Source organism: Puma concolor, chromosome D2 (assembly GCF_028749965.1).
Source record: "Puma concolor isolate L17-30 chromosome D2, mPumCon1.1.hap2, whole genome shotgun sequence".
Taxonomy (NCBI): Eukaryota; Metazoa; Chordata; class Mammalia; order Carnivora; family Felidae; genus Puma; species Puma concolor.
This window is the reverse complement of record NC_141677.1, coordinates 18726402-18749804: the sequence shown is the minus strand read 5'-3', so window position 1 is coordinate 18749804 and position 23403 is coordinate 18726402. Positions and strand designations below refer to the sequence as shown.

The 23403-nt window shown below is 46.3% G+C and overlaps 2 protein-coding genes across 2 annotated transcripts in view; both read right to left on the bottom strand.

Annotated features, from left to right (window-relative positions):
* Positions 1-1898: 1898 nt before the first annotated feature.
* Positions 1899-4839, bottom strand: ACTA1 (actin alpha 1, skeletal muscle). Its single transcript, XM_086679716.1, has 7 exons — positions 4682-4839; positions 3678-3818; positions 3229-3553; positions 2955-3116; positions 2667-2858; positions 2385-2566; positions 1899-2301 (listed from the first exon to the last, which is right to left on the bottom strand). The coding sequence occupies exons 2-7, from the start codon at positions 3804-3806 to the stop codon at positions 2158-2160; spliced, it is 1134 nt and encodes a 377-aa protein (XP_086535842.1). The 5' UTR covers positions 3807-3818; positions 4682-4839; the 3' UTR covers positions 1899-2157.
* Positions 4840-9683: 4844 nt separating this feature from the next.
* Positions 9684-23403, bottom strand: part of NUP133 (nucleoporin 133) — a 57860-nt gene continuing 44140 nt past the window's right edge. Inside the window, exons 22-26 of the mRNA XM_086679715.1 lie at positions 20779-20897; positions 19711-19791; positions 18378-18442; positions 17025-17113; positions 9684-11641 (exon numbers count right to left, since the gene is read on the bottom strand). Of these exons, the coding sequence (XP_086535841.1) occupies positions 11505-11641; positions 17025-17113; positions 18378-18442; positions 19711-19791; positions 20779-20897 (491 nt within the window). The 3' untranslated portion in view covers positions 9684-11504. The remainder of the gene's footprint in view (positions 11642-17024; positions 17114-18377; positions 18443-19710; positions 19792-20778; positions 20898-23403) is intronic.

The window sequence follows — 23403 nt, the reverse complement described above, 5'->3', positions numbered from 1 at the left end:
AATGTCAGAGGCAATGCATGAGGAAACGTTACCAGATTATATTGAAAACTTCTGTGAATCCTAAATGATCATGAGCTATGTAATGATTATGATCACCGGGAAAATCTGTTGTTACCCCCTTACACACCTTACTGAAGTCTTAATTAAGTGATGTTGGGCTTTGGTTAAAAAAACACTTAACTTGAGCACCGGGCTCTCTGCTGTCAGCACAGAGCCCACTTTGGACCCTCTGTCTCCGTCTCTCTCTGCCTGTCTCCCACTCGTGCTCGCTCTCTCTCTCTCTCTCTCTCTCTCAGAAACAAATCTTTTTTAAATTAAAAAAACAACAACATGACAATTAGCTAACTCGTGTAATTCTGACATTTTTTCCAGGCTGCTGGCTACATGATTATTCGGGCTGTGTGTGTGTTTTGTTTGATCATATATGCCTATGTATATTTACTGTTATCAGTAAAACCTAGATTCCTCTGAGAGACTAGGATGTAGCCCATTTTAAACATTTATCCACCCTTGGTGGGCAATAACACATAGTATCATATGCTTGTTTTATCAACATTTTAAATTCTACCGAATTATTGATTTTCTTGATCTCTGCATTTGGCAGTCATTCCCACCTTAGAGGCCTCAAGGATTTCGGAACCTTTTCTTTTTTTTTTTTTTTTTTTTTAATTTTTTTTTTCAACGTTTATTTATTTTGGGACAGAGAGAGACAGAGCATGAACGGGGGAGGGTCAGAGAGAGAGGGAGACACAGAACCGGAAACAAGCTCCAGGCTCCGAGCCATCAGCCCAGAGCCTGACGCGGGGCTCGAACTCACAGACCGCGAGATCGTGACCTGGCTGAAGTCGGACGCTTAACCGACTGCGCCACCCAGGTGCCCCAAGGAACCTTTTCAAAAAGGAAAGGAGAGAATGAATAAACACATGGCTATGTGGCATATAACATTGCATATTCTTAATTCTAGTTATAAGCCTATCTCCAAAAGAGTTTATTACCTGCCTTGAGTCAAAATCGATTTTATTTAGGTACCACTGTCCTTGGTAATCTTGACTAGAAGACTTTAAGGTAGTTCTGTTTTTGTTTTAAAGAAGACGGCTGTGCTGTCCCATAGAAATTCCTACTCTGTTAGTATATTTCGTGCCTTTTGGAACATTGCGAGTGCTGGGAAGGAGGACGGTCGTCTTCCTTCTTCCCTGTTTACTCCTCTTCACTACTCCTGCTCCACTGGCACCAGTGCCAGTGCCAGTCTCAGCTCCACTCCCCGCAGACCCCTCCTTGCAGGGCTGCCCTCCGTGCCCGGCCCAGCCCTGCACGCGCCGCCCTTTCTGGAAAGCGCATGTGTCCCTTACCCTCCTCCCACCTCTGGGCGGCGCTCCTCCCCAGCCCCCACCCTGGAAGAGGCACTTCCGTCGCCTTGGCACGAAGCGAAGGACTTCCCAGTCGGGAAGAGAAGTGACCGCCTTCCCTTGCAGATGAAAGCTGGTTCATTAAATGCAGCGCACCACTTTTTCAGTTAGGTCTCCAGATGTAGTAGGGAAGGCCGATCCCTTAAGGTGGGACGGAAATGCGCTCTGAGGGGCGGCTCCCGGCGCCAGCACCGTGGACAGCGCCCGCCGCCGGCCGCTGGCCAGAGCCACCCGCCCGCCGGCGGCCACCCCAGAGCCTGCGGTGGGAGAGATGGCCTCACCACCTACCAGAGGGGCGGGCCTGCCAGTGTTTGGGAATGGATCTGATCCAGAGGGGGAGACCGCGAGCAAGGGAAGACTTTAAGGCGTCGCAAGGAGCGCGCTCATTCCGAGTATTGTGAAAAGTCACGCAGGAAGGTGGGGTCCCTCTTCCTCCCTTGCCCCCTGCGACTCCCCGCCCCCCCGCCCCGGCAAATAAACACAACGAACGACTTTACGCAACAGACAGAATGGCTGAGTTTAATGCTTCAAGTTTTCCATTTCCTTCCACAGGGCTTTGTTTTTAAAAATAATAAAATGAGGTAAATAAGTTAATGTATGTACACGTTATAAACATTGTGTCGGATTGCGGCTGCGGCAACTCAAGTTGTTAGAGACGAAGTTGCTGCGCGGTGACTCGAGGTCAGCCACCTGCAACCTGAGCAGATTTGTCGTCCTGAGGAGAATTCGCACGCTGTTGGTGGAATGGGGTCTAGAAGCATTTGCGGTGGACGATGGAGGGGCCGGCCTCGTCGTACTCCTGCTTGGTGATCCACATCTGCTGGAAGGTGGACAGCGAGGCCAGGATGGAGCCGCCGATCCACACCGAGTACTTGCGCTCAGGCGGGGCGATGATCTGTAAGACAGGGAGCGCGTCAGGCCGGCGAGGGCCGCACCCCGGGGCCCACCCGCGGACAGGGGGCGCGGGCCGCCGCCGACCTTGATCTTCATGGTGCTGGGGGCCAGCGCCGTGATCTCCTTCTGCATGCGGTCAGCGATACCCGGGTACATGGTGGTGCCCCCCGACATGACGTTGTTGGCGTACAGGTCCTTCCTGATGTCGATGTCGCACTTCATGATGCTGTTGTAGGTGGTCTCGTGGATGCCCGCCGACTCCATGCCTGGGGGCCGCAGGGAGGAGCGTGAGCCGGCGTGTGCGAGCCGAGCCGGGGTCCGGGCGGGGCCCCGGGGCTCCCGGGGAGGCCGGCGAGCGGGACTCACCGATGAAGGAGGGCTGGAAGAGCGTCTCCGGGCAACGGAAGCGCTCGTTACCGATGGTGATGACCTGTCCGTCGGGCAGCTCGTAGCTCTTCTCCAGGGAGGAGGAGGAGGCGGCCGTCGCCATCTCGTTCTCGAAGTCCAGGGCCACGTAGCACAGCTTCTCCTTGATGTCGCGCACGATCTCGCGCTCAGCTGTGGGGGGGCAGGGGCAGGAGAGGCGCCCTCAGCGCAGGGCCCCGCGGCCCGCGCGCCACCCCGCCCGCCCGGGGAGCCCGGAGCGCCGCGCACCTGTGGTCACGAAGGAGTAGCCGCGCTCAGTGAGGATCTTCATCAGGTAGTCGGTGAGGTCGCGGCCGGCCAAGTCCAGGCGCATGATGGCGTGCGGCAGGGCGTAGCCCTCATAGATGGGCACGTTGTGGGTGACGCCGTCGCCGGAGTCGAGCACGATGCCTGAGCGGGGGGCGGGGCGGGGGTGAGCGCGCGCCCCCGAGGCCGGGCGCGGGCGCGCGCGGCGGGCGGGAGCGGGGGAGCCGGGGAGCGGGGCGGCCCCGCGCGCACTCACCGGTGGTACGGCCGGAGGCGTAGAGGGACAGCACGGCCTGGATGGCCACGTACATGGCGGGCACGTTGAAGGTCTCAAACATGATCTGGGTCATCTTCTCGCGGTTGGCCTTGGGGTTGAGGGGGGCCTCGGTGAGCAGGGTGGGGTGCTCCTCGGGGGCCACGCGGAGCTCGTTGTAGAAGGTGTGGTGCCAGATCTTCTCCATGTCGTCCCAGTTGGTGATGATGCCGTGCTCAATGGGGTACTTCAGGGTCAGGATGCCTCTCTTGCTCTGCGCCTCGTCGCCCACGTAGGAATCTTTCTGACCCATACCCACCATGACGCCCTGCGGAGCGGAGACACCACGCCCACGTTACCGCGGCTCCCGCGACGGCGGCTGGCCTACGCGGGGGGGTGGGGGGGTGGCGGGGGACCCCCGCCCGGCTCCCTCCGCGGACGGGCAGCCTGACCTGGTGGCGAGGGCGGCCCACGATGGAAGGGAACACGGCCCTAGGGGCGTCGTCGCCGGCGAAGCCGGCTTTCACCAGGCCGGAGCCATTGTCGCACACGAGGGCGGTGGTCTCGTCTTCGTCACACATGGTGTCTGGTTTCTGTAAAGGACAGGAAGGCCGTGGAGACGCACGACGCGACAGCGCGGGAGTCCCCGACGGCCCGAGCGCCCTCCCTTCCCGGGGACCGACGGACGTCCCCAGCCCCGAGCCGCGCGCCGTCGGCCAGGGGAGCGGCGGAGGGCACCCTGGCGGGCTTCGCTCCCCGGGCTCAGGGCCGCGCTGCGGAGAATCTCGGAGAATTTCTCCACCCCGGGAACCCCGGCACAGTGTCCGCCGGGACACCTCTGCCTTCGCTGCAGGCTACCTGACGCAGGAGCCGGGCGCCGGCGCCCCAGGCCTCGGCGCCTCGGCGGCCTCGTCTGGGCGGTTGAGGCGGGCGATACCTGCTCGCCGGGCGAGCGCGGGGTCCGAAGGAGATGCCCGTGGGAAGGGCTTTGGTGCTCCGTGCCGAGAGGAGTGGCCCATTCCGGACCCCCACGACATTCCAACCTCAGAACAGAGGCACCGTTTCGCCTGATGGCGACCCCAGAGAATTGCGGCCTTTGCTGCTCCTGGGCTCCGGCCTTCCTCGGGAAGGCATTGCCCTTGGGACGACTAAAAGCAAAACCTCTAATCCACCCGGCACATACGAAACGCCAGGTAAAGGAGCCCCAAGGGGCTGGGGATAAGCTTGGAGATGTTTCCCAAAGCTGATGGCCTCGGGCCTCCTCTATAAAGCGCGTGTGGCTCTGAGGACCAAGCCACGGGGTGGGCGGGCAGAAAGCAGGCCTTGGGGCTGATCAGGTGAGTCGGTTGGGTTCTACCCCGGAGTTCTCCAGGCTCCCCTCGGTGGTGCCCTGTCACCTTGTCCCCCTGTCCTATTGTTCTCCTGTCCCCGGCCCCCTCCCCCACTCCCGCCCTACCTGGGCGGGTGGCTACACCTGCTGCTCTCCGGCTCGGGCCCTGGTCGCCGCGGGAGGGAAGCGAGGCTTCTCTCGGCGCTGTCCGCTGCGGTGGCCGCTGGTCCTCGCGCTCGGCTTTCATATAGCCCGCGGGCGCTCCCCCCCCCCCCGCGCCGCCCCGCAGGAATGTCGCTCCCCTTCTCGAGCCATATTTGGGTGTTGGGCACTGGAGCCCCGTCCCCGAGCCGGCTCGCGGCCCGGGTCCCCGCCCGGGTCCCCTGCGCTGACCAAAGAAGGAGCGGCCTGGCCCGAGCCCAGGTAACGCGGGCCGGGCCGTATATGGAGTGTCTCCCCGGCCGGTCGGCCCCTCCCGACGCGGCCCAGTTGCCCGCCCGAGGGGATGGGGTGGGGCGAGGGTCACCGCGAGCGCCAGTGGGTGCGCGTGTGCGCCTGCGCTCCCGGAGCTGCACCTGTCCGCAAGGCCTCCCCACCCTGTCCGCTCTGCTCGCACAGGGCGCTCCGGAGGGTGCCTCCCACATTTCATCCTTCCTTTGGGTTTACTCACACCCTCAGAGCCCCACGTGCGGCTACAGGGAGGAGGGAGCCGTGTCCCAGTGGTGGGACAAGAGAGGATGGGAGAAGCGGTCCCAGGAAGGGAAGGAAGGCGACCCCCGCTCCCCGGTGAACTTCGCCTCTCCCTTCCCACCCCTGAGCTCCCCGATTCGGAGGGCTGACCCGCCCCCACCGCGGAGAGGGCCACCGGCGGCGGGAGGGCGCGCAGCTGTCGCGGGCCAGACAGCTGGCGGCGGGAGGAGAAGGCGGAGAGGCGGGGAGGAGGAGGAGGAGGGGGAGGAGGAGGGCTCCCGGGGACAGGCCGGGGCGGCGGCCCTGGCCGCGCCAGGCACGACGCCAGGGCAGCCGGAGCTGTTCCTCTCAGTGACACGCAGCGCACTTGGCTGTTCGTGAAGGGAGTGAATTTGGGGGTGCTGGTGGTGGGTGTTCTCTTCCTCCCGGACTGAACCCGCCCCAGGTTGGGTGGGCTGGGCTGAGCCCCCACACCGCCACCTCCCTGGTGGGACTAAGAGTGTCCCTGTCCTGGGGCTGAAAGGCAGGGGTCACAACTCCCGACCCGGTGGTGGAATGGGCGAAGCGCCCTTACTAAATGAGACCTTGCTCGACCTTCCTCCCAGTAAAGAGGACAAGGACATTGCACTCTAGGATGGGTAGCAATTTTTCCTTCTGCAAAGGCTGAACAAACTCATCTTTCTATTTAGAGGGTGCAGCCTTGCCAAGGCCAGGCTGCTTCCCAGTCCACCTTGGAGCAACTCACCCTCTACCAGAGCCTGCTGAAGCGGTTCTATTTATACCACTGATACATGGGGATATGCCTTTCAGATTTTCTAGAAGGATTTGGATCTACTTATGGTAAGGTGGAGCGAGGGTCAGAAGAGGTTACCCAGTCGGGGCCGGACTCGCATTTTCGGCGGGGGTGGGGGTGGGGGTGGGGGTGGGGGTGGGGGAACAAGCGCAGTCCTAACCCTGCCATCGAAGGCAGAAGGAGAGACCGTTTTCTGTGATGAACTCAGTGCCATGCTTGGAGCGGGTACATCGGTGTTGTGGTGCCAGCGCGAATGGAATCATTCATTTTTCTGATGTGCTTAAGTGTTCCCAAAATAGTTGCAATTTGCATTTGGTCGTGGAGCTGGGCAAGGGGGACAGGTGTGGATTCTCCGGAGGACGGATATAAAGGCACATGTAACCCTCCCTGGTAGCCCACATCATGGCAACTCTTCCTAAACCATCAAAGTCCATTCAAAAATGAAGTTTGTTTAGCAGGGGGCCTATGTCGTGAGTATAAAGAGTCAGCTGAAAGCTGCTGTAGTTTCTCTCACATATAGCTTTTTCAGTTGTTGCAGAGAACGAGTGAGTAACAGACAGAGCTACGGGTCCTTTTTAATACCTTCTGTCCTGCTGTCCGTGGGTAGTGAAGATGCTAGGAAGGAAACAAACAAAAAGACGCCCCCCCCCCAAAAAAAAAACACCAAAAATCCAAAAAAACCCTGCACATGCACTGTGTGCACAATTTTGAGGGTAAAGCTTAAATTCTGGCCTAAAAGCAGCAAGGATACCTAAGAATTTGTTGCTTTTTTAAAAAGGGGAACTGGGCTGCCACTATCTTCCAAACCTCTTGCTCGGTGTGGTTCCTCTCTCTCCCATAGCAAGCTTTTCTGAGCCCGGAGTCTATCGGTTTCAAAGACACGTGAAAAGCTATGAAGAAAACCCAAGGGAAGGAAACCTCGGGAGCTGGGGCCCGAGAACACAGGGCCGGGCATCTGCTCTCCGCCCACGGTTGGGGCTGTTTAAATGGTCTCTTGACGGGTCACCACGGGGCCACCCAATCCCATCCTGGTCTTGTTGAGTTCTCATTGGCCTAGGGAATAGACCTAACGGGTGAGTGCAAAGGCCACCTCCATACATGTACGGTTTTGGGGAACACAGCAGTGCTCTGCTCTCGCCTAGTAAGCGGGTGGCTGCCCGCATAGCCTTTTGAGAACTGTCGCCAAGTAAAGCTCAGCCACGGAGGGAATGCTTGACAGAGAGCGTCGGCTTCTAAGTTTTCCCTGGGCTCTTGACACTCTGACGGGGCCTTGGGCTGCCGCTCAGCTGTCTTCTCCACAGCCCTGTCCCCTCGGTTCCTCACTCATCTGTGAGCCACCTTGCTGGGTCTCAGCCTCCCATTATTTCCTACTGATTCAAATACGAATTCATGCTTTATGTGCTTTCACATGGCTCCCTTGGATGCTTGTAACTATTCTGAGGGAAATGAGACCCGTACTAGTCGTGCCATTCAATGTTAAAACTCAGAATAAGGCTCGGTGAGTCAGACCACAGGGCCCCCGGGGTCCCACAGCTGGGGCTTGGGCGACTCCCCCTCCCACCAGGAGCAGTTGGGGGTGGGACCCCTTTCTCCCTTCCTTCAATCCTCCCCAACACTTGGTTTCGTTCTGGAAATATAAAAGATCCTCAAGGGATCTTTTCCAGCAGGAGCCAAGGACATCCAGAAATGAAGTCACGGCTTCCGCCCTCGCCACCTCTGAGGGCCGTCCCCTCTCGTTCTGCCCCCACTACCTCCTAATATCTGGCATAAGAACCTGGTGAAAAATCTGCACTTGGCATTTCTGGGTATGCCCCTCACCCCTTCTGAATGGCTGTGTGGCCTTGGGCGGGTCATTTCAAGGAAGACTCTGTATTCTCAACGGAGGGTACTACCTACTCCTTAAGACTGACTTGGACAGAAGTGCCTGGGACAGAAGTACTCAATAAATAGTACAATATCTTTCTTCTGAGTGTCTGGAGGAGGTGGGGTGGGGGGTGGTGAGGTGGGTAGGTGAGCAAAGGACATTCAAAACGATTACAACTGTTCACTAAACGTGTATAAGCATCATCACAAACTGAACAGGAAAAGTCATGTAATTTTAAAGGAACGTGGAGCGCACAAAGATTTTTGTAGAAAGATTTATTCTATTATTTAAAATGGCAAAAACAAACAAACAAACAAAAACCCAACCCAAACCCAAACCATGAACTCAAATGTTAAGATCATTAAGGGAAAACTGTTAAATAAACCATGGCATAGCCATGTGGTAAAGTGTCAGGCACTCATTAGAAAATTGTATCTTGAAAAATCATGCATTCTCAAAGGGGGGAAACTGTTTCTTGGGGGTGTGAAAAAAACTTAGATATTACAATGATTTGTGGCCTCCAAAGGCATAGTTCATTATATATGTGTGTGTGATGTGTGTGTGTGTGTCTATCTATCTGCAGTATTAAATTTTCTTTTTTTTTTTTTTTAATTTTTTTTTTTTCAACGTTTATTTATTTTTGGGACAGAGAGAGACAGAGCATGAACGGGGGAGGGGCAGAGAGAGAGGGAGACACAGAATCGGAAACAGGCTCCAGGCTCCGAGCCATCAGCTCAGAGCCTGACGCGGGGCTCGAAACTCACGGACCGCGAGATCGTGACCTGGCTGAAGTCGGACGCTTAACCGACTGCGCCACCCAGGCGCCCCTGCAGTATTAAATTTTCATGGAGGGATGGGGGTGGAGTGATTAGGGCAAAAGTGTCTAAAAAGATCCCTTAGGGATGCCAATGGGAAAAAGGTTGGGAAACATTGGATTAAGGATATATGGAGATGCTCATAATATATATTGGGTTATAAAATATGGACAGTCCCAAATAGTCTAAGATACATTTCTTTTTTTTTTTTTTTTTTAAGTTTATTTAAGTAATCTCTACACCCAACATGGAGCTCGAAGTCATGACGCCGAGATCCAGAGATGCACGCTCTTCCAACAGAGCCAGCCAGGTGCCTCTAAAATGCATTCTAAGCTGGTAACTGAAATGATTTCTGGCTGGTGGTATTACAGGGGTTTATGTTCTTCCACATACTTTAAAAAAAAACAGGTTTTACATTTTCTACAGCTTTTCATAATTTTAGAATTACACAAAATTATTTTTTAAAATTGCATTTTTGTATTTAATGAGTGGATTTTACACAGGAGTACGTAAAACTACTTTCTCTTCAGGCATTCTCTAATAAAAGGTCCAGGAATAAAAAGGTGGGACTACCTTTTTCTGTAGTTATCAGCCTCAAGATGTACAAGTGTGAAGGATCACAAGAGATCAAGGAGGAGCCTGACGACATTCTGACGTGGCTTTCCGTCCGTTCCCGCTACTAGAGAGAGCGATCCACCTCGAAGGGGAAATGTGCCGTGTGCCCTTCGCGCGGGCCTCGTGTGCTCGGTGGGTGACAGACTTCAGCATTTTGATTCAGACCCCGAAGTCAAAGAAAGAATCCAATTTCGAGGGCTTCTTCAAAAACAAAACCCCTGTGACAGAGGGTGTCCGTAGCCTTTTACTTCGCTAAGGGTTTCAGCAAGTCCCTTACGTGTATCTCAAGTTCTACCTTCAACCTTGATACATTCACAAAGTCTTAAAACAAAACATACCGGAGCACGAAGCTGGCTGCTATCAAAAACGCGTTGCTTCATTTAATTGAGGCTGCAAACTGTGACTTTCAGAACAGCAAAGACAGGGGTGAGAAAAACCCCTTCCCAAGGCAGTTTCTCTTTCCTTAGAAAACACGCTCACCTTTATAATGTGCCTTTATTACTCAATTTATACAAAAATCAGTAATTCTTTGATAAAGACTACACTGTGAAACAACTTTTTAAAATTTAGAAAAGTTACTTAAAACCTTAGACCTTAATTTTATTAATTTTAAAAAACCCCACCATTTTGGTGCCACGCTAAGAGCTAGAGCTAGAAGAGTGAGGCTTCTCCTCCCTCAACATAAGACAACTATGCATTACACCGTGAGAGCAGCAATTTGACATCAGGCAATCAACGGGGCCAGGGTCACCGTCAGACTGGCTTTCCTGTCACATTAGGGATACTTAGATTTGTGGTAGCATGTGAAGGGGGCACAGTCTTGTGTTCCCAGAGCACACGAGTATCTAAAAAGGATCATACAGGCAAGAACTGTCAATGTCTATGTAAAAGCAAAGCCTCGGCTTAGAACACAAGAGTTCAACCATTTCTTCCCTGCCACCTGACAAGTTCCTCCTACCTTCCCTTAGCACCGCACCCTTCCATATACTCCTAACCGGGACCCTCATGCTGTCCCAGCACACAAGCTGCAAACAGAAAAAGGCAAGACTGATAGTGTCTTTCCTCTGGTTATTAATGTAACGAGCTCCATTAACCTGTTCCTGCCAACATGTTCAAAGGCTGGATTTGAAGCCTAGAGGGGAAGAGGGCACGGGAAGAGAAGCACGATGGCCGCACTTTGTGAAACCAGGCACCGGACTCTTTACCATATTTAACTTCTGACCTTTTCAGCTGTTGGAGCAAGTTGTTTAGTGAGCATTCAACTGGGCCAGAATCTGAATATGCCAGCAACACCCTGTCCAACCTCTAGTCTTTATTTAAAGCTGAGAAAAACTGAGTAATGACACTAGTCAGAACAATGAAGCTCTGAGAGCCACTACTTTTCAGTAAATCAGATGCCGTGTTAAGAAAACCTATAACGGCTTCTAGCGTAACACATGCTCTATGTTGCCAGACTGTGGCAAAGCAGGAATTCAGTGTAAATCACCTTGAAAATACAGCTTGAATCCCCATACTGAAAGGCCATGACTAACTTTAATACTACAAATTTACCATATGGTAACTTGCAGGCAGGTTACCACTTAAGTGTTTTTACTCACTACTCTAATACTCTATTTACATGGAAATGTATGATATTTTCCCAGTGAATTAAGCAGTTCTCAAACTCACAGGAATTATGCCCACTTGTTTTGTCTTTCGGTCCTACAGCAAGTCACCAAATCTGACATCTGTCTTACTGGACATTTCGCAGCAGCCCTAACCCAAACGGATACCAGACTCCCAATTCTCCTCAGTGCACAACCTCCAGAGCGACAGCAATCTCAGAGACAATCAGTGCAATCCTGTCATGTTCAGAGTTACAGGGACTGAGGCCTAGAAGTGCTTTGTGCAAACAAATAGCAACAACTAGAACAAGAACTCCAGAGCCCTTGATGGAATGAGAAGGGTAGCCAGCAGGGAAATAACAAGTGATGAATCGATGGCAAAAGGAGAAAAGATCTTGTAACTAAAAAACAAAAAACTACAGTCACACGGCTGTTTCCAAATAAAGTACCAAAAATTCAGTAATTCATGTTATAAAACTGTACAAACTTTTAGATATTTAAGGTCTAAGATTTTTCTAAGGACGAGCCTGTACAAATTTTTAGCAGCAGTGACCATTTTCAGAAGAAGTTACACTTGTCCGCGGACATAATATTCATAGTTTGCTTTCAAAACAAACTCAAAGTAAGGATTAGACTTGAGGCTCCCAAGCTGGTCTGCCTGTAGGAGGTCTTTCACTTCTGGCAGGTATTCACTGAGCTGAATGCCTATAAACACAAACACAGAAAGTCCTTTTTTACTTTGATAAAACTCTCAAATGAATTAAGATGATTGATGATAACAGCATCTGTGCTTCTATTTAAAATATAATGTCACTCCACTATTGGGAAATACTCTGTTCTAAATTCCTTCCACGGTCAAACATACTTGCAGGTCTAACAACACGACATGCTTTACTTAGAAGAGGTTGCTTGAGTGTTTTTTCCCCCTAGTGGTCAAAACAGCCAATCTAATTAAAGTCTTTAATAAGACCTGAAATATTTTCATTTTTCTCTACAGTTTAAGTCATTTATTTCTTCAACGTGGGAGTTTTTAACTAACAATCACCTGAGAACAAATATTTCAAAAAATTATATATTCCAACAATTATGTATTCAGGTATTTCAAATATCTTATAGTTACATATTCAAATATTTCGATAGTTATATATATTAAATATGTATCCAATTATATGTATAGGGAAATAATTCAGTAAATGCAATGTCATGAAAGCTAGCTACAGTCTCTCAAAATATATATTATAGTTAAAAGTGAGATAGGTGAAGAACCATTTCATTAGTCCTCTAAAAGCCAGAAAGCCAATGAGCACTGATGAGACAGAACTGCTGAAATCAAGATCTGTGTAGTTACAAAAAGGCATGTACAGTTTTCTCGCTTGATAAAGAAAACTGGAAAAAAAAATTTTTCATATAAGACAGTATTTTATAATCTGTTACATTAGCATAAGGGTCTCAAAATCAAAGGCCCAGCACCGTTTTTTTGTACTTAATTGTAATATAATAAAAATCTGGTTAATGAATGTTATGAGGCTAAATTCAAAATATTTATACATCATTTATTATAATTAAAATACTTTCAATAAAGACTTTTTATCTGTAAAACAGTATTAAACTTGTGAAAATACATTAGTTTCTAAAAGATCAATTCTCTAAAAAAATGTAACATCTTATTTGGCTTCTATTTTTGTGGGGCACACCCTCTGTTTAGAACTAACATTTGGTGGATTTCTTTTCGTTACAGCTGGGGCCAAAAACTCCGGCAGGTGGTATGAGGAAGGTGGCCTCGGGGATGTTGGTAAACTTAGAGCCAATGCCTCATCCAAAGGGGGCAGTGCTCATCAGATTCAGTTTACTGTTGCCAGATAAATATATCAGTTCAGTTTAGGCAAATAGTTTGATTCTTAAGAGAATTAAGAAAATAAGAATTTTGTGGGGCGCCTGGGTGGCACAGTCGGTTGAGTGTCCGACTTCAGCACAGGTCATGATTTCACAGCTCGTGAGTTCGAGCTCCACGTCAGGCTCTGTGCTGACAGCTCAGAGCCTGGAGGCGGCTTCGGATTCTGTGTCTCTCTCTCTCTGCCCCTGCCCTGCTCATGCTCTGTCTCTTTGTCAAAAAAAACAAACAAAAAAAATTTAAAAAAGAAAAGAAAAGAAGACTTTTGTAAGAACTCTTCTCAACTATTAAATACTGGTGACTAATTAGAAAAAAATTTAAACTCCATATATAATGATACGTGCATTTTATTTTGTGTGGATAATGTACTTCAATAATATATAAAAACAAACTGAAAAGCTCTGTATGGGTAAGTTAAATATATCTGGAGGATGAATACATTTCCACAAGCTGAAGTAACTGTTGGCTGTCAGAGCTTACGAAATATGAGGCTATCTATAACTCTCTATCTTCAGGATCTGTCTTTAAAAATATTTACCACTGTATATAGTAACTATATTATTAAAAAGGTTCCAAAAATAAATGTCTTTGGCTTCTTGTTATATGTAATATATATACCTTTAATTTGTACATGTATGTATGTATGTAAATGTGTCTGAATGTATTATATATATATGTATTATATATATTTATATATACTTATATATATTTCTATAATATAATATTTCTACTTGTTTTTGTCCTTTGGTCACAGTGTAATAATTCTTCACAACTTTACGTTCCTGTTGTCCTTATGAGTGAGATCTAAGAATAACAAAAACAGCAGTCACCTTTATTTATTTATTTTTTTTTTAATTTTTTTTTTTTCAACGTTTATTTATTTTTGGGACAGAGAGAGACAGAGCATGAACAGGGGAGGGGCAGAGAGAGAGAGGGAGACACAGAATCGGAAATAGGCTCCAGGCTCTGAGCCATCAGCCCAGAGCCCGACGCGGGGCTCGAACTCACGGACCGCGAGATCGTGACCTGGCTGAAGTCAGACCCTTAACCGACTGCGCCACCCAGGCGCCCCGCAAAGTCACCTTTAAAGAGCACCACTTACTTAGCCACAATTCAATTCTGTGGCACTTTTTTTTTTTTTTACTTTTTTTTTTTGAGAGAGAGAGAAAGAGACAGCTTGAGTGGGGAAGGGACAGAGAGAGGGAGGGAGAGAGGGAGGGAGAGAGGGAGGGAGGGAGGGGGGGAGGGGGGGAGGGAGGGAGGGAGGGAGGGAGGGAGGGAGAGAGGGGGGGAGAGAGAGAGCGAGAGAGAGAGAGAGAGAGAGATTGAGAGAGAACCCAAGCAGGCTCCATGCTACCAGTTGCAGAGCCCGGAGTGGGGCTTGAACCCACGAACTGCGAGATCATGACCTGAGCCAAAACCAAGAGTCAGATGCTCAACCGACAGCCACCCAGGTGCCCCTCTGTGGCACTTTTAGAAGAACAAATTTCATGGACAGCATTGGATTTGGGTCCAAATGGTTTCCAACTCTTCAACTCTTCAACCATACATGAAGTCAACCATATCATTTCTTTGTTTCCAAATACAGAAAAGAGAAAGCCTTTTGGTGCATTTTAGCTCTTTTGGAATTTCAAGCATTTCAAATACTTTCAAGAAAAAAAATAGGTTCTTTTGCTAGATTCCGTTTTTCATTTTTAGTTTTTATTTATTCTGTGACAATGTAAAGTCTTAATTAACCTTTGTATTACTTGCTCATTTTTTAAAATGAATGTACTATTAAATCTATCAATATGGAGCAATCAAGTATTCCTTTTTCATGAAGAAAAGTTCAAATCATTTCTGAGCAAGTTCCAAGTAATCTAGTCACAGAATTACATTTTCTTTGGATCACTTATAAAAGGAGACTAAAAATCTGAAAACTAATGCTAGGAGACCCATACAGATGGGCTATAAAAACAAAAACAAAAACAAAAAAACAAAACAAAAAAACACCTTCTGACACACAAACACTGAGAGTTTGCTTCTCTTTAACCTCACTCAGAATACTGGTTGGTGTGGTTAATTCCATAGAACTTTTCTAAGGGTCCTCCTTCATTTCACTTGGTTAAGCCAGTGATTTTTTAAAATAGAGGACTGTAAGGGCGTCTGGGTGTCTCAGTCGGTTAAGCGTCCGACTTTGGCTCAAGTCATGATCTCGTGGTTTGTGGTTTCAAGCCCTGCGTCAAGCTCTGTGCTGTCAGCTCAGAGCCAGGAGCCTACTTCGGATTCGGTGTCTCCCTCTCTCTCTGTCCCTCCCCTGCTCACGCTCTGTCTCTCTCAAAAATAAATAAACGTTAAAAAAGAATTAAAAGCCAGGACTGCAGAATACAATCTATTGCAGAGGAGTTGGGGCTATGAGTCCTATGAATCTGCAAAATACTTCCAGGCATTCAAAGGACAAACGTCTATTGAGTGACTACTATGTATCAGAGACTGGATTTGGCATGTTTTCGTAGATTAAATAATGTACCTTGCATATGTATATATAGAAACCTTTCAAATGTGTGTAAATGTCAGTATGATGGATAGAAGTCCCATCCATTTATTTTTTTTAATTTTTTTTTTTTCCCCAACGTTTATTTATTTTTGGGACCGAGAAAGACAGAGCATGAATGGGGGAGGGGCAGAGAGAGAGGGAGACACAGAATCGGAAACAGGCTCCAGGCTCTGAGCCATCAGCCCAGAGCCCGATGTGGGGCTCGAACTCACGGACCGCGAGATCGTGACCTGGCTGAAGTCGGACGCTTAACCGACTGCGCCACCCAGGCGCCCCTGAAGTCCCATCCATTTAGAAGGACTACTGAATTTACAACTTTTTATCACTGTGTATTTTTTCCATTTGATATAAAAGAGAGTGTCCTTATATTTGAAAAGATTGGTGAACACTAAGTTAGCCTATTTTGCACATTGCCTGAATTTAGTAGCATACGTTTTGATATAATTCTATAATACGAGTCACATAGGTATAAAATGTGCAAAATTGCTCATCTCTACCTAACATTCTCCATATATTAAGCTCCCAGTAATATAAAAAATGGTAAAAGTAAAAATACAGCTGATCCCTGAACAACACAGGTTTGAACTGCAAGGGTCCACTTACATGCGAATTTTTTTTTTTTAATACAGTACAGTACTATGACTGTATTTTCTCTTTCTTATGATTTTCTTAAGAACGTTTTCATTTCTCTAAGCTTACTTTATGATAAGAATACAGTACATAACACACATATAAAATATGTGTTAACTGTGTTACTCGTAAGGCTTCTGGTCAATAGCAGAACATCAGCAGTTAGGTTTTTAGGGAGTCAAATGTTACACGTAGATTTTCAACTGTGCTGGGGATCAGTGCCCCTCATCCACACACTGTGCAAGGGTCAACTGCATCCTCTAATTCATACACCTCCCTAAGAACAGCATTTTGTCCATAAAAGCTTCTTTACCTAATTTGTGTCTCAATCAGCAAATCGAATTTTGCTCACTGCTTTAGTATGGGAGTATGTGCAGAACACATTCCCTTCTTGTTTCTTTTTATTTTGTTCCTAAAATGAATTTTAGAGTATTAACATCCAAAATGGATTTGAAAAAGCATTGGTAATTTATTCTTAAGCATAGTATGGTCAGTTATGTAACAAAAAGTTACATCTCATTTATCATATACATTTTTGGTATCACAACCAACACTTGAATCTATTCCTTGTCCAATCAGCACGGAGACTTTGCCCACTGGAGTCCCCCAGGATCCATGTGGATGGAGACTTCACCTTGACACATGCTCCCCCAATTGGAGAGGAAAGAAAAAAACCCTTCATTTTAATATTTGTGTATTTTTGAGAGAGAGCGCGTGAGCAGGGGAGGGGCAGGGAGAGAGGGAGACACAGGATCCAAAGCAGGCTCCAGGCTCCGAGCCGTCAGCACAGAGTCTGATGCGGGGCTTGAAATCATGAGCCGTGAGATCATGACCTGAGGAGAGGTCGGACGCTTAACCGACTGAGCCACCCAGGCAGCCCAACCCTTCCTTCATTTTAAACAAATCGAATTCTGAGTATGGTACTGTTTAATCTTGAACTGCCCTCGCACTGACACCTTGGCAAATCCCATTCTCAGATTTCTAAAACTGAGGAGCGATACCAGAATTTCTAGTGTTAACAAACTACTTACCATCTTTTAAAAGCTTCTGTAAGATTTTCACAAATATACTGCCTTTAGATACTTCAATTGGATCATCCTTACCATCTGAACTGGACCAGCTAGAAAACAAAATTGCAATGGGAAGAAAATGAAATCGTGAATGTATCTGAAATAAAGGACTTCTGTTTGCTACCATAGTCTTGTTCTAATGGTTGTGCTGGGGAGGGGTTGGGGGGTCAGGTGGGGAATCTTAAGTTTTTGTGATACTGTTTCAAATTATTAAAATAAGGGAGCTTTAAATGTTGAACACACTTAGAGTCTTTATAGTAGATACAAGATGTTACACTCAAGTAGCTACCTGCCCAACGTAACCATACCTATGTGATGTCAAAACCAAGTAGTGAGGTATCTGTTCCCAAAAAACACTATAAATATATAACAAATCTAGTAAGGACTCCAAAGTATGATCTTCGGAGCACAATAGTTACAGTATATTGTAACAGACTCTGCTTTTCATAAAAGTAAAAGGGTAAATGGTGTCTAATACAATGTAAGTTTTATCTAGATGAGATTATCCACTGCTGAAATACACACACACAGAACCACTACTCTGTATCATCAATGGATATATCCCACAATACCTTAAAGTTTTTAAACATAAAGCCATGAAAAGAATTCCAGCCAAATGATGGCATACTTTTTTTTAGATTAGGAAGGAGAATCAAGTGGCAGAGCTAGATGCTTCAGAGCGTGACCTCCAAGACCAAGCAGAACAATGTGAACCATTTGGGAGTGATCAGAGGAAGAAATGCTTTAGTAAAAATAGTTCTACTGTAATTTCTCAGCACGATATAAAAAGGGAAGTTGTGGGTAGGGAAGGACGTTAACACTCAAGTCACGTTCTCTTTAAAATTCTTTTTCCCCGAAGCAATTTGATTCTCAGTCTTTCACAGCCACCACCTCTCTTTGCCACCATTTCCAGCAGAAATCTCCCCCCTTAAGAAGGAGATAACGTGAGAGGTCTCAAGAACTTACAAGACAGTACTGATACTCTAATAAACTTTTTATTTGAAACGACAGCAGCTTGTTTGGCAGAATTGGCCCAACTTGTGTGAAAATCAGGAACATAGGCATTTCTGTGCAAACTGACGGTCTAAATTTTAAAATCAAAAGGAGAGACGTATTATACTAGTGGTCCTAAGTCCTTAAACTCTCCCTTAATTATTGAATGAAAAATTTAGATTACTAATGCAACCATTACAATTTTCATAGTATATGTTGTAAAACAATTAGGCTACAAGACCGTTTGATGTATGGTATCATAATCTTCCTAAAGAATCCTTTCCCAAAACCGTACCTTAGATTCATGCTATGGGAACTTACTTATCTCTCTGAAGAGCTTTGCAAAGGATTTCCAGTTTTAGATCATTTATATTTACATCTTCCTCCTTTATGGTGAAACAAAAAAATTCTCATTAAGTCCTGATTTTAAGAAATACATGCTTACATTTGAGTTGTATCAGGTTCTAATTCTACATAAATATTGCTTTACTTTTGATTCATAATTAAAAAAAATTTCCTTTTAAGACATTAATACGCAGAAGAGTAAGCCAATTAATAACTCTGTGCGAATCAGTTTCTGATTATTCTGTGATAATCTGATGTTATCAGGAACCCTGAAAAGGTTAAGATTTTAAACAGGGTAACATAAAAGCCAATCCATTACATTTTTTAAATCTACCAAACTACTTTCAATTGCAAGGCCAATTCTTATCCTAGAGAATTATCATCATAATCTTTTTTTTCCCCCCAAAGAAGGCTGAGAAACAGCTCCTCTTAGGGTGAATACTATGAAAAACAAATTGATAAAGCAACGTATCAGAATGAAGAACTAATAATGACTTAATAAATGAAAGAAAAAAATTACCTCAGGACTCTGAAAAGCCGTGTTTTTTATTCGTGCACAGAAAAAGACACCAGGGAACATGTGAGAATTATCAGGAAAGCGACTCTCCTGACAACTTTTCTAAAGAGCTACACATTCCAAGAGTTAGGAATAGCTGAACCAGAGTCTTTTTTAAAATTAAAAAAAAAACCATTTATTTATTTTTGAGAGAGAGAGAGAGAGAGAGAGAGACTGAGAGAAAGAGAACAAGTGGGGGAGGGGCAGAGAGAGAGGGAAACAGAATCTGGAGCCGGCTCCAGGCTGAGCTGTGAGCACAGAGCCTGATGTGGGGCTCGAACTCATGAACTGTGAGATCACGACCTGAGCCAGAGTCAGACGCTTTAACCGACTGAGCCACCCAGGCACCCGAGAGTCTTTTTTATTGTTTTTAATTAAAAAAAAAAAAAAAAAAAAAAAAAATTTTTTAACGTTTATTCATTTTTTGATAGAGAGAGACAGAGTGTGAGGGGGGAGAGGCAAAGAGAGAGGGAGACACAGAATCCGAAGCAAGCTCCAGGCTCTGAACTGACAGCACAGAGCCTGACGCGGGGCTCGAACTCACAGACCGCGAGATCGTGACCTGAGCCGAAGTCGGACGCTTACCAGACTGAGCCACCCAAGCGCCCCACCGGGAGTCTTTTTTAATTAACACATTGTCATGATTGGCTAAAAGAAGTTATCTTTTCTTTTTTAATACGTTTTCAACTCTACAGCAAACCAAATATATAATTGTGATACTTGCCTTTGATCGTCTCCAGGGATTTTACTCACCTCATCGATATATTCCAGCAAGTCCAAAGCTTTCTTGAAATCATATTCATTAGCTCTTCTGTTTTCTTCACAGATATATAGCTATGGGAAATTCAAATAAGGATGAGGATTATTTTAAGTAATCATATAACTAAGACTAGAGACATTTAGGGAGAAAATAAGTCATTATGTCTTCCAAGTCAGTCACAGGTATTTGTATTTTATACTAAGAAGACTGTCACATCTGGAAATCACATTCCATCTATCCTCACGATCAACTTTCTTTTAACACATGCCTACACTCAACAGTACTTAATTTGTGTAATTTGGTATATATACTTTAAAAATGTCAGTAAATTCATATTCTTAGGTTCAATATAATGTAACACACTTCAGTATTCTTTTGGGCATATTCTTTGCAATATGCTATATAAAGAGAGGCTGTTGTGGGCTCAATTACAGGAAATCTGTTACCAATAATGACTAAAATACTGAAGTTTTGGGATTGTCTTCTGTTACTATAATTAGAGCGATTTCAAAGTGATCCTACATCACTCTTGTATTGGGATGCTCTGTTGAAGGGCAAAGAGCGAAGCAGAGTTAAGGCTACAAGTACAGTACATAACAATGAGACTGTCTCATGGAGGCTGTAGCCCATTATCTAGGGAATTGTTGTGTTCCTGCCCTCAGGAATGTGTTGTGTTCCAGACAAAAGCGGGAGGACAGTATCACAGGCTATGTAAATCTAGTTCCTTAAACTATTTTTCTTATGGAAGAGACTGAACTGTACCTCATGGTATGTACATGCCCTATGCCAGAAAAGAAAATCCAAGTACTTCCTTCTGGTCACCTGGATAAAGCATCTCTAGGAACAGCTGGAGATCTATGGGAGGCAGAGGCTGATCCGCTTCCTGCCAACGGGCATCCTGTTCTCAAGCAGCTTCTAACAACTTATTTTAGAGGAAGGGGAAAGTTACCAGAAAAATAGGAACGGAAAGAGGACTACTCTTAGGAACTGTCCATCTGACTCAAGAGACACTGACGCTGTTTTGAGACTGAGGAATGGTGCAAGGATTCGCGAAGACGTACGCTGATGAGCTGTGGTGCAGTCAGCACCGGCATCGCACTGAGACTCAGCTCTTTCTCTGCCAGCAGTTGCTCCGGCAGGGTCTCCTGGTGCAGCAGAAAGCGCTCCTGCTCAGCCATTTCTAGAATTCAAAATGAGAGGCAGGGAGGGGAGTAAACTTCTGCTCTGTCATAAAACAAATCTGAATTAAAAAAAAAAAAAGGAACACCTCTAATGGTAATCTCATCGTTATTTGATGATCTTAACATGTTATTAATTCTGCTTGCCTTTGATTCCTGATTATGTTAAAACATGTTCATGATTTGATCCAAGTCATATAAACAGTCACAGTAACCAGAGAGTTAGGAGAGAAGAGAAGAGCTATGAAAATACACCTACTGCCTGGAGAACAGATGGCTATTTCGCAGACACAAGTCCCCCAAATCTGGGGCCACCCGGTCCCATTTTATGTTAACTCAAGAAAGTGCTTCTTCCCACCAGTTTCTAGTAGAATCTTGCACTAAGGGAAATGATCTATTTCAAAGCCGCCATGAGTTATTACAAGAAAAAAAGCCTGGAAGATTATGCACCAAACCTATTAATTAGCAATGGTGAGCTCTACTGGATGAGGTGACATCAGCCATCCAGGCTGCAGCCCAATTCCCCGGTTTTGCCCAGGAAGATGTGGACTGCAGGAGACAAGGACTGAGAACTGCTACGTATTCTCATAAACACAGTTGTCACCGCCAGATACAATGACCAAAGCATAAATATGCTCATTCAAACACTGACATCCTTCCACGTGATCCTAATTTTGTAAAAATTAAATAATTTTTGTGCGATTTCCATACATAGAGAAGCAGACTGGGAGGGTACACGAAACAGTGACTATAGTTCTCTCTGGGGCAGTGAGATTATATAGACTATTTGTTATGTTTTTTCCTGGTAATTTACAAATTTCAGTAAGGAATTATTTATATAACCAGAAAATTTAAAAAAAAATCTACTCCCTAGGATTAGATACATTGTGATGATAGTCTGCAGGTAATTACTGACACCCAAAAACATTCCCATTGTGTTAAGAAAGCAGAAGTTAAGAAGTGATCAAATGTAAAATGGTGACCACAGTTCCAATGATTTCTGGTGAGCGGGTTGTGGGGGGAGCAAGAAATAAAACCTTGATTTGAGGGACACTTGGGTGGCTCAGTCAGTTAAGTGTCCGACTCTTGATTTCAGCTCAGGTCATCTCACGGTTTGTGGGATTGAGCCCCGTGTCAGGCTCTGAGCCGAGCACAAAGCCTGCTTAAGATTCTTTTGCTCTTTCCCTCTGCCCCTCTCCCCAGCTCGTACAAGCACGCTCTCTCTCTCTCTCTCTCAAATATAAATAAATAGATAAAACAACCATCTGGATTTGAATAACATGGTCTATCTCTGGTGACTAGGCTAAAATATGGCTTCCCATGTCAGACTATCAGCCAATCTTGCAGAATATATACACACTTTTCTAGAACAATAAACACTACTAGTGCTTAAAAATAAGATTGAAAATCTCCTTTATAAACAGTGAAAAATAGTTTTAATAATAAAAGTTAAATGCTAACCCTACACTTTATTGGGGACTTAATACGTATAAGACATTTTTTTCAAGGAACACAGTGTCTCCACTCCTTACAACTACCCATTTTATAGCTGAGGAAACTGAGGCTCAGAGGGTATCCAAGGTCACAAAGCTAGTAAGCCAGAGAAAACATATGAAACCAGATCTGTCCAATTTCTGTCAAGATTCTTTCCATTGTTCCCATTCCTTGAAGAAAAAAAGACGGTAGTATAAATAGAACCCATACCTCAAAGGCTGGCCTCTGTGGATAAGCCCTGCAACCAAATACAAGTATCTATGTTTGTATACCTTTCACCCCTGATCACAGAGCTAAAATCCCCTTCCAATTTTTACTTTGAGAAATTCCAAACTTGGGGCACCTGGGTGCTCAGTTGGTTAAGTGTACGACTCTTGATCTATGGGTTGTGAGCTCAAGTCCACAATGGGCTCCATGCTGGGCATGCAGCCTATTTAGAAAAGAATTCTAGGGGGGCCTGGGTGGCTCAGTTGGTTAAGTAGCCTACTTCAGCTCAGGTCATGATCTTGTGGTTTGTGAGTCTGAGCCCTGAGTCAGGCTCTGCTTTGGGTTCTGTGTCTCCCTCTCTCTCTCTGCCCCTCCCCTGCTTGCACTCTGTCTCTCTGTCAAAAATAAACAAACAGGGGCGCCTGGGTGGCGCAGTCGGTTAAGCGTCCGACTTCAGCCAGGTCACGATCTCGTGGTCCGTGAGTTCGAGCCCCGCGTCGGGCTCTGGGCTGATGGCTCAGAGCCTGGAGCCTGTTTCCGATTCTGTGTCTCCCTCTCTCTCTGACCCTCCCCCGTTCATGCTCTGTCTCTCTCTGTCCCAAAAATAAATAAACGTTGAAAAAAAAATTAAAAAAAAAAAACAAAAAAAAACCAAACAGGGGCACCTGGGTGGCTCAGTCGGTTAAGCATCCGACTTCAGTTCAGGTCATGATCTCTCAGTTCGTGAGTTCGAGCCTGGCGTCAGACTCTGTGCTGACAGCTCGGAGCCTAGAGCCTGCTTCAAATTCTGTGTCTCCCCCTCCCCTG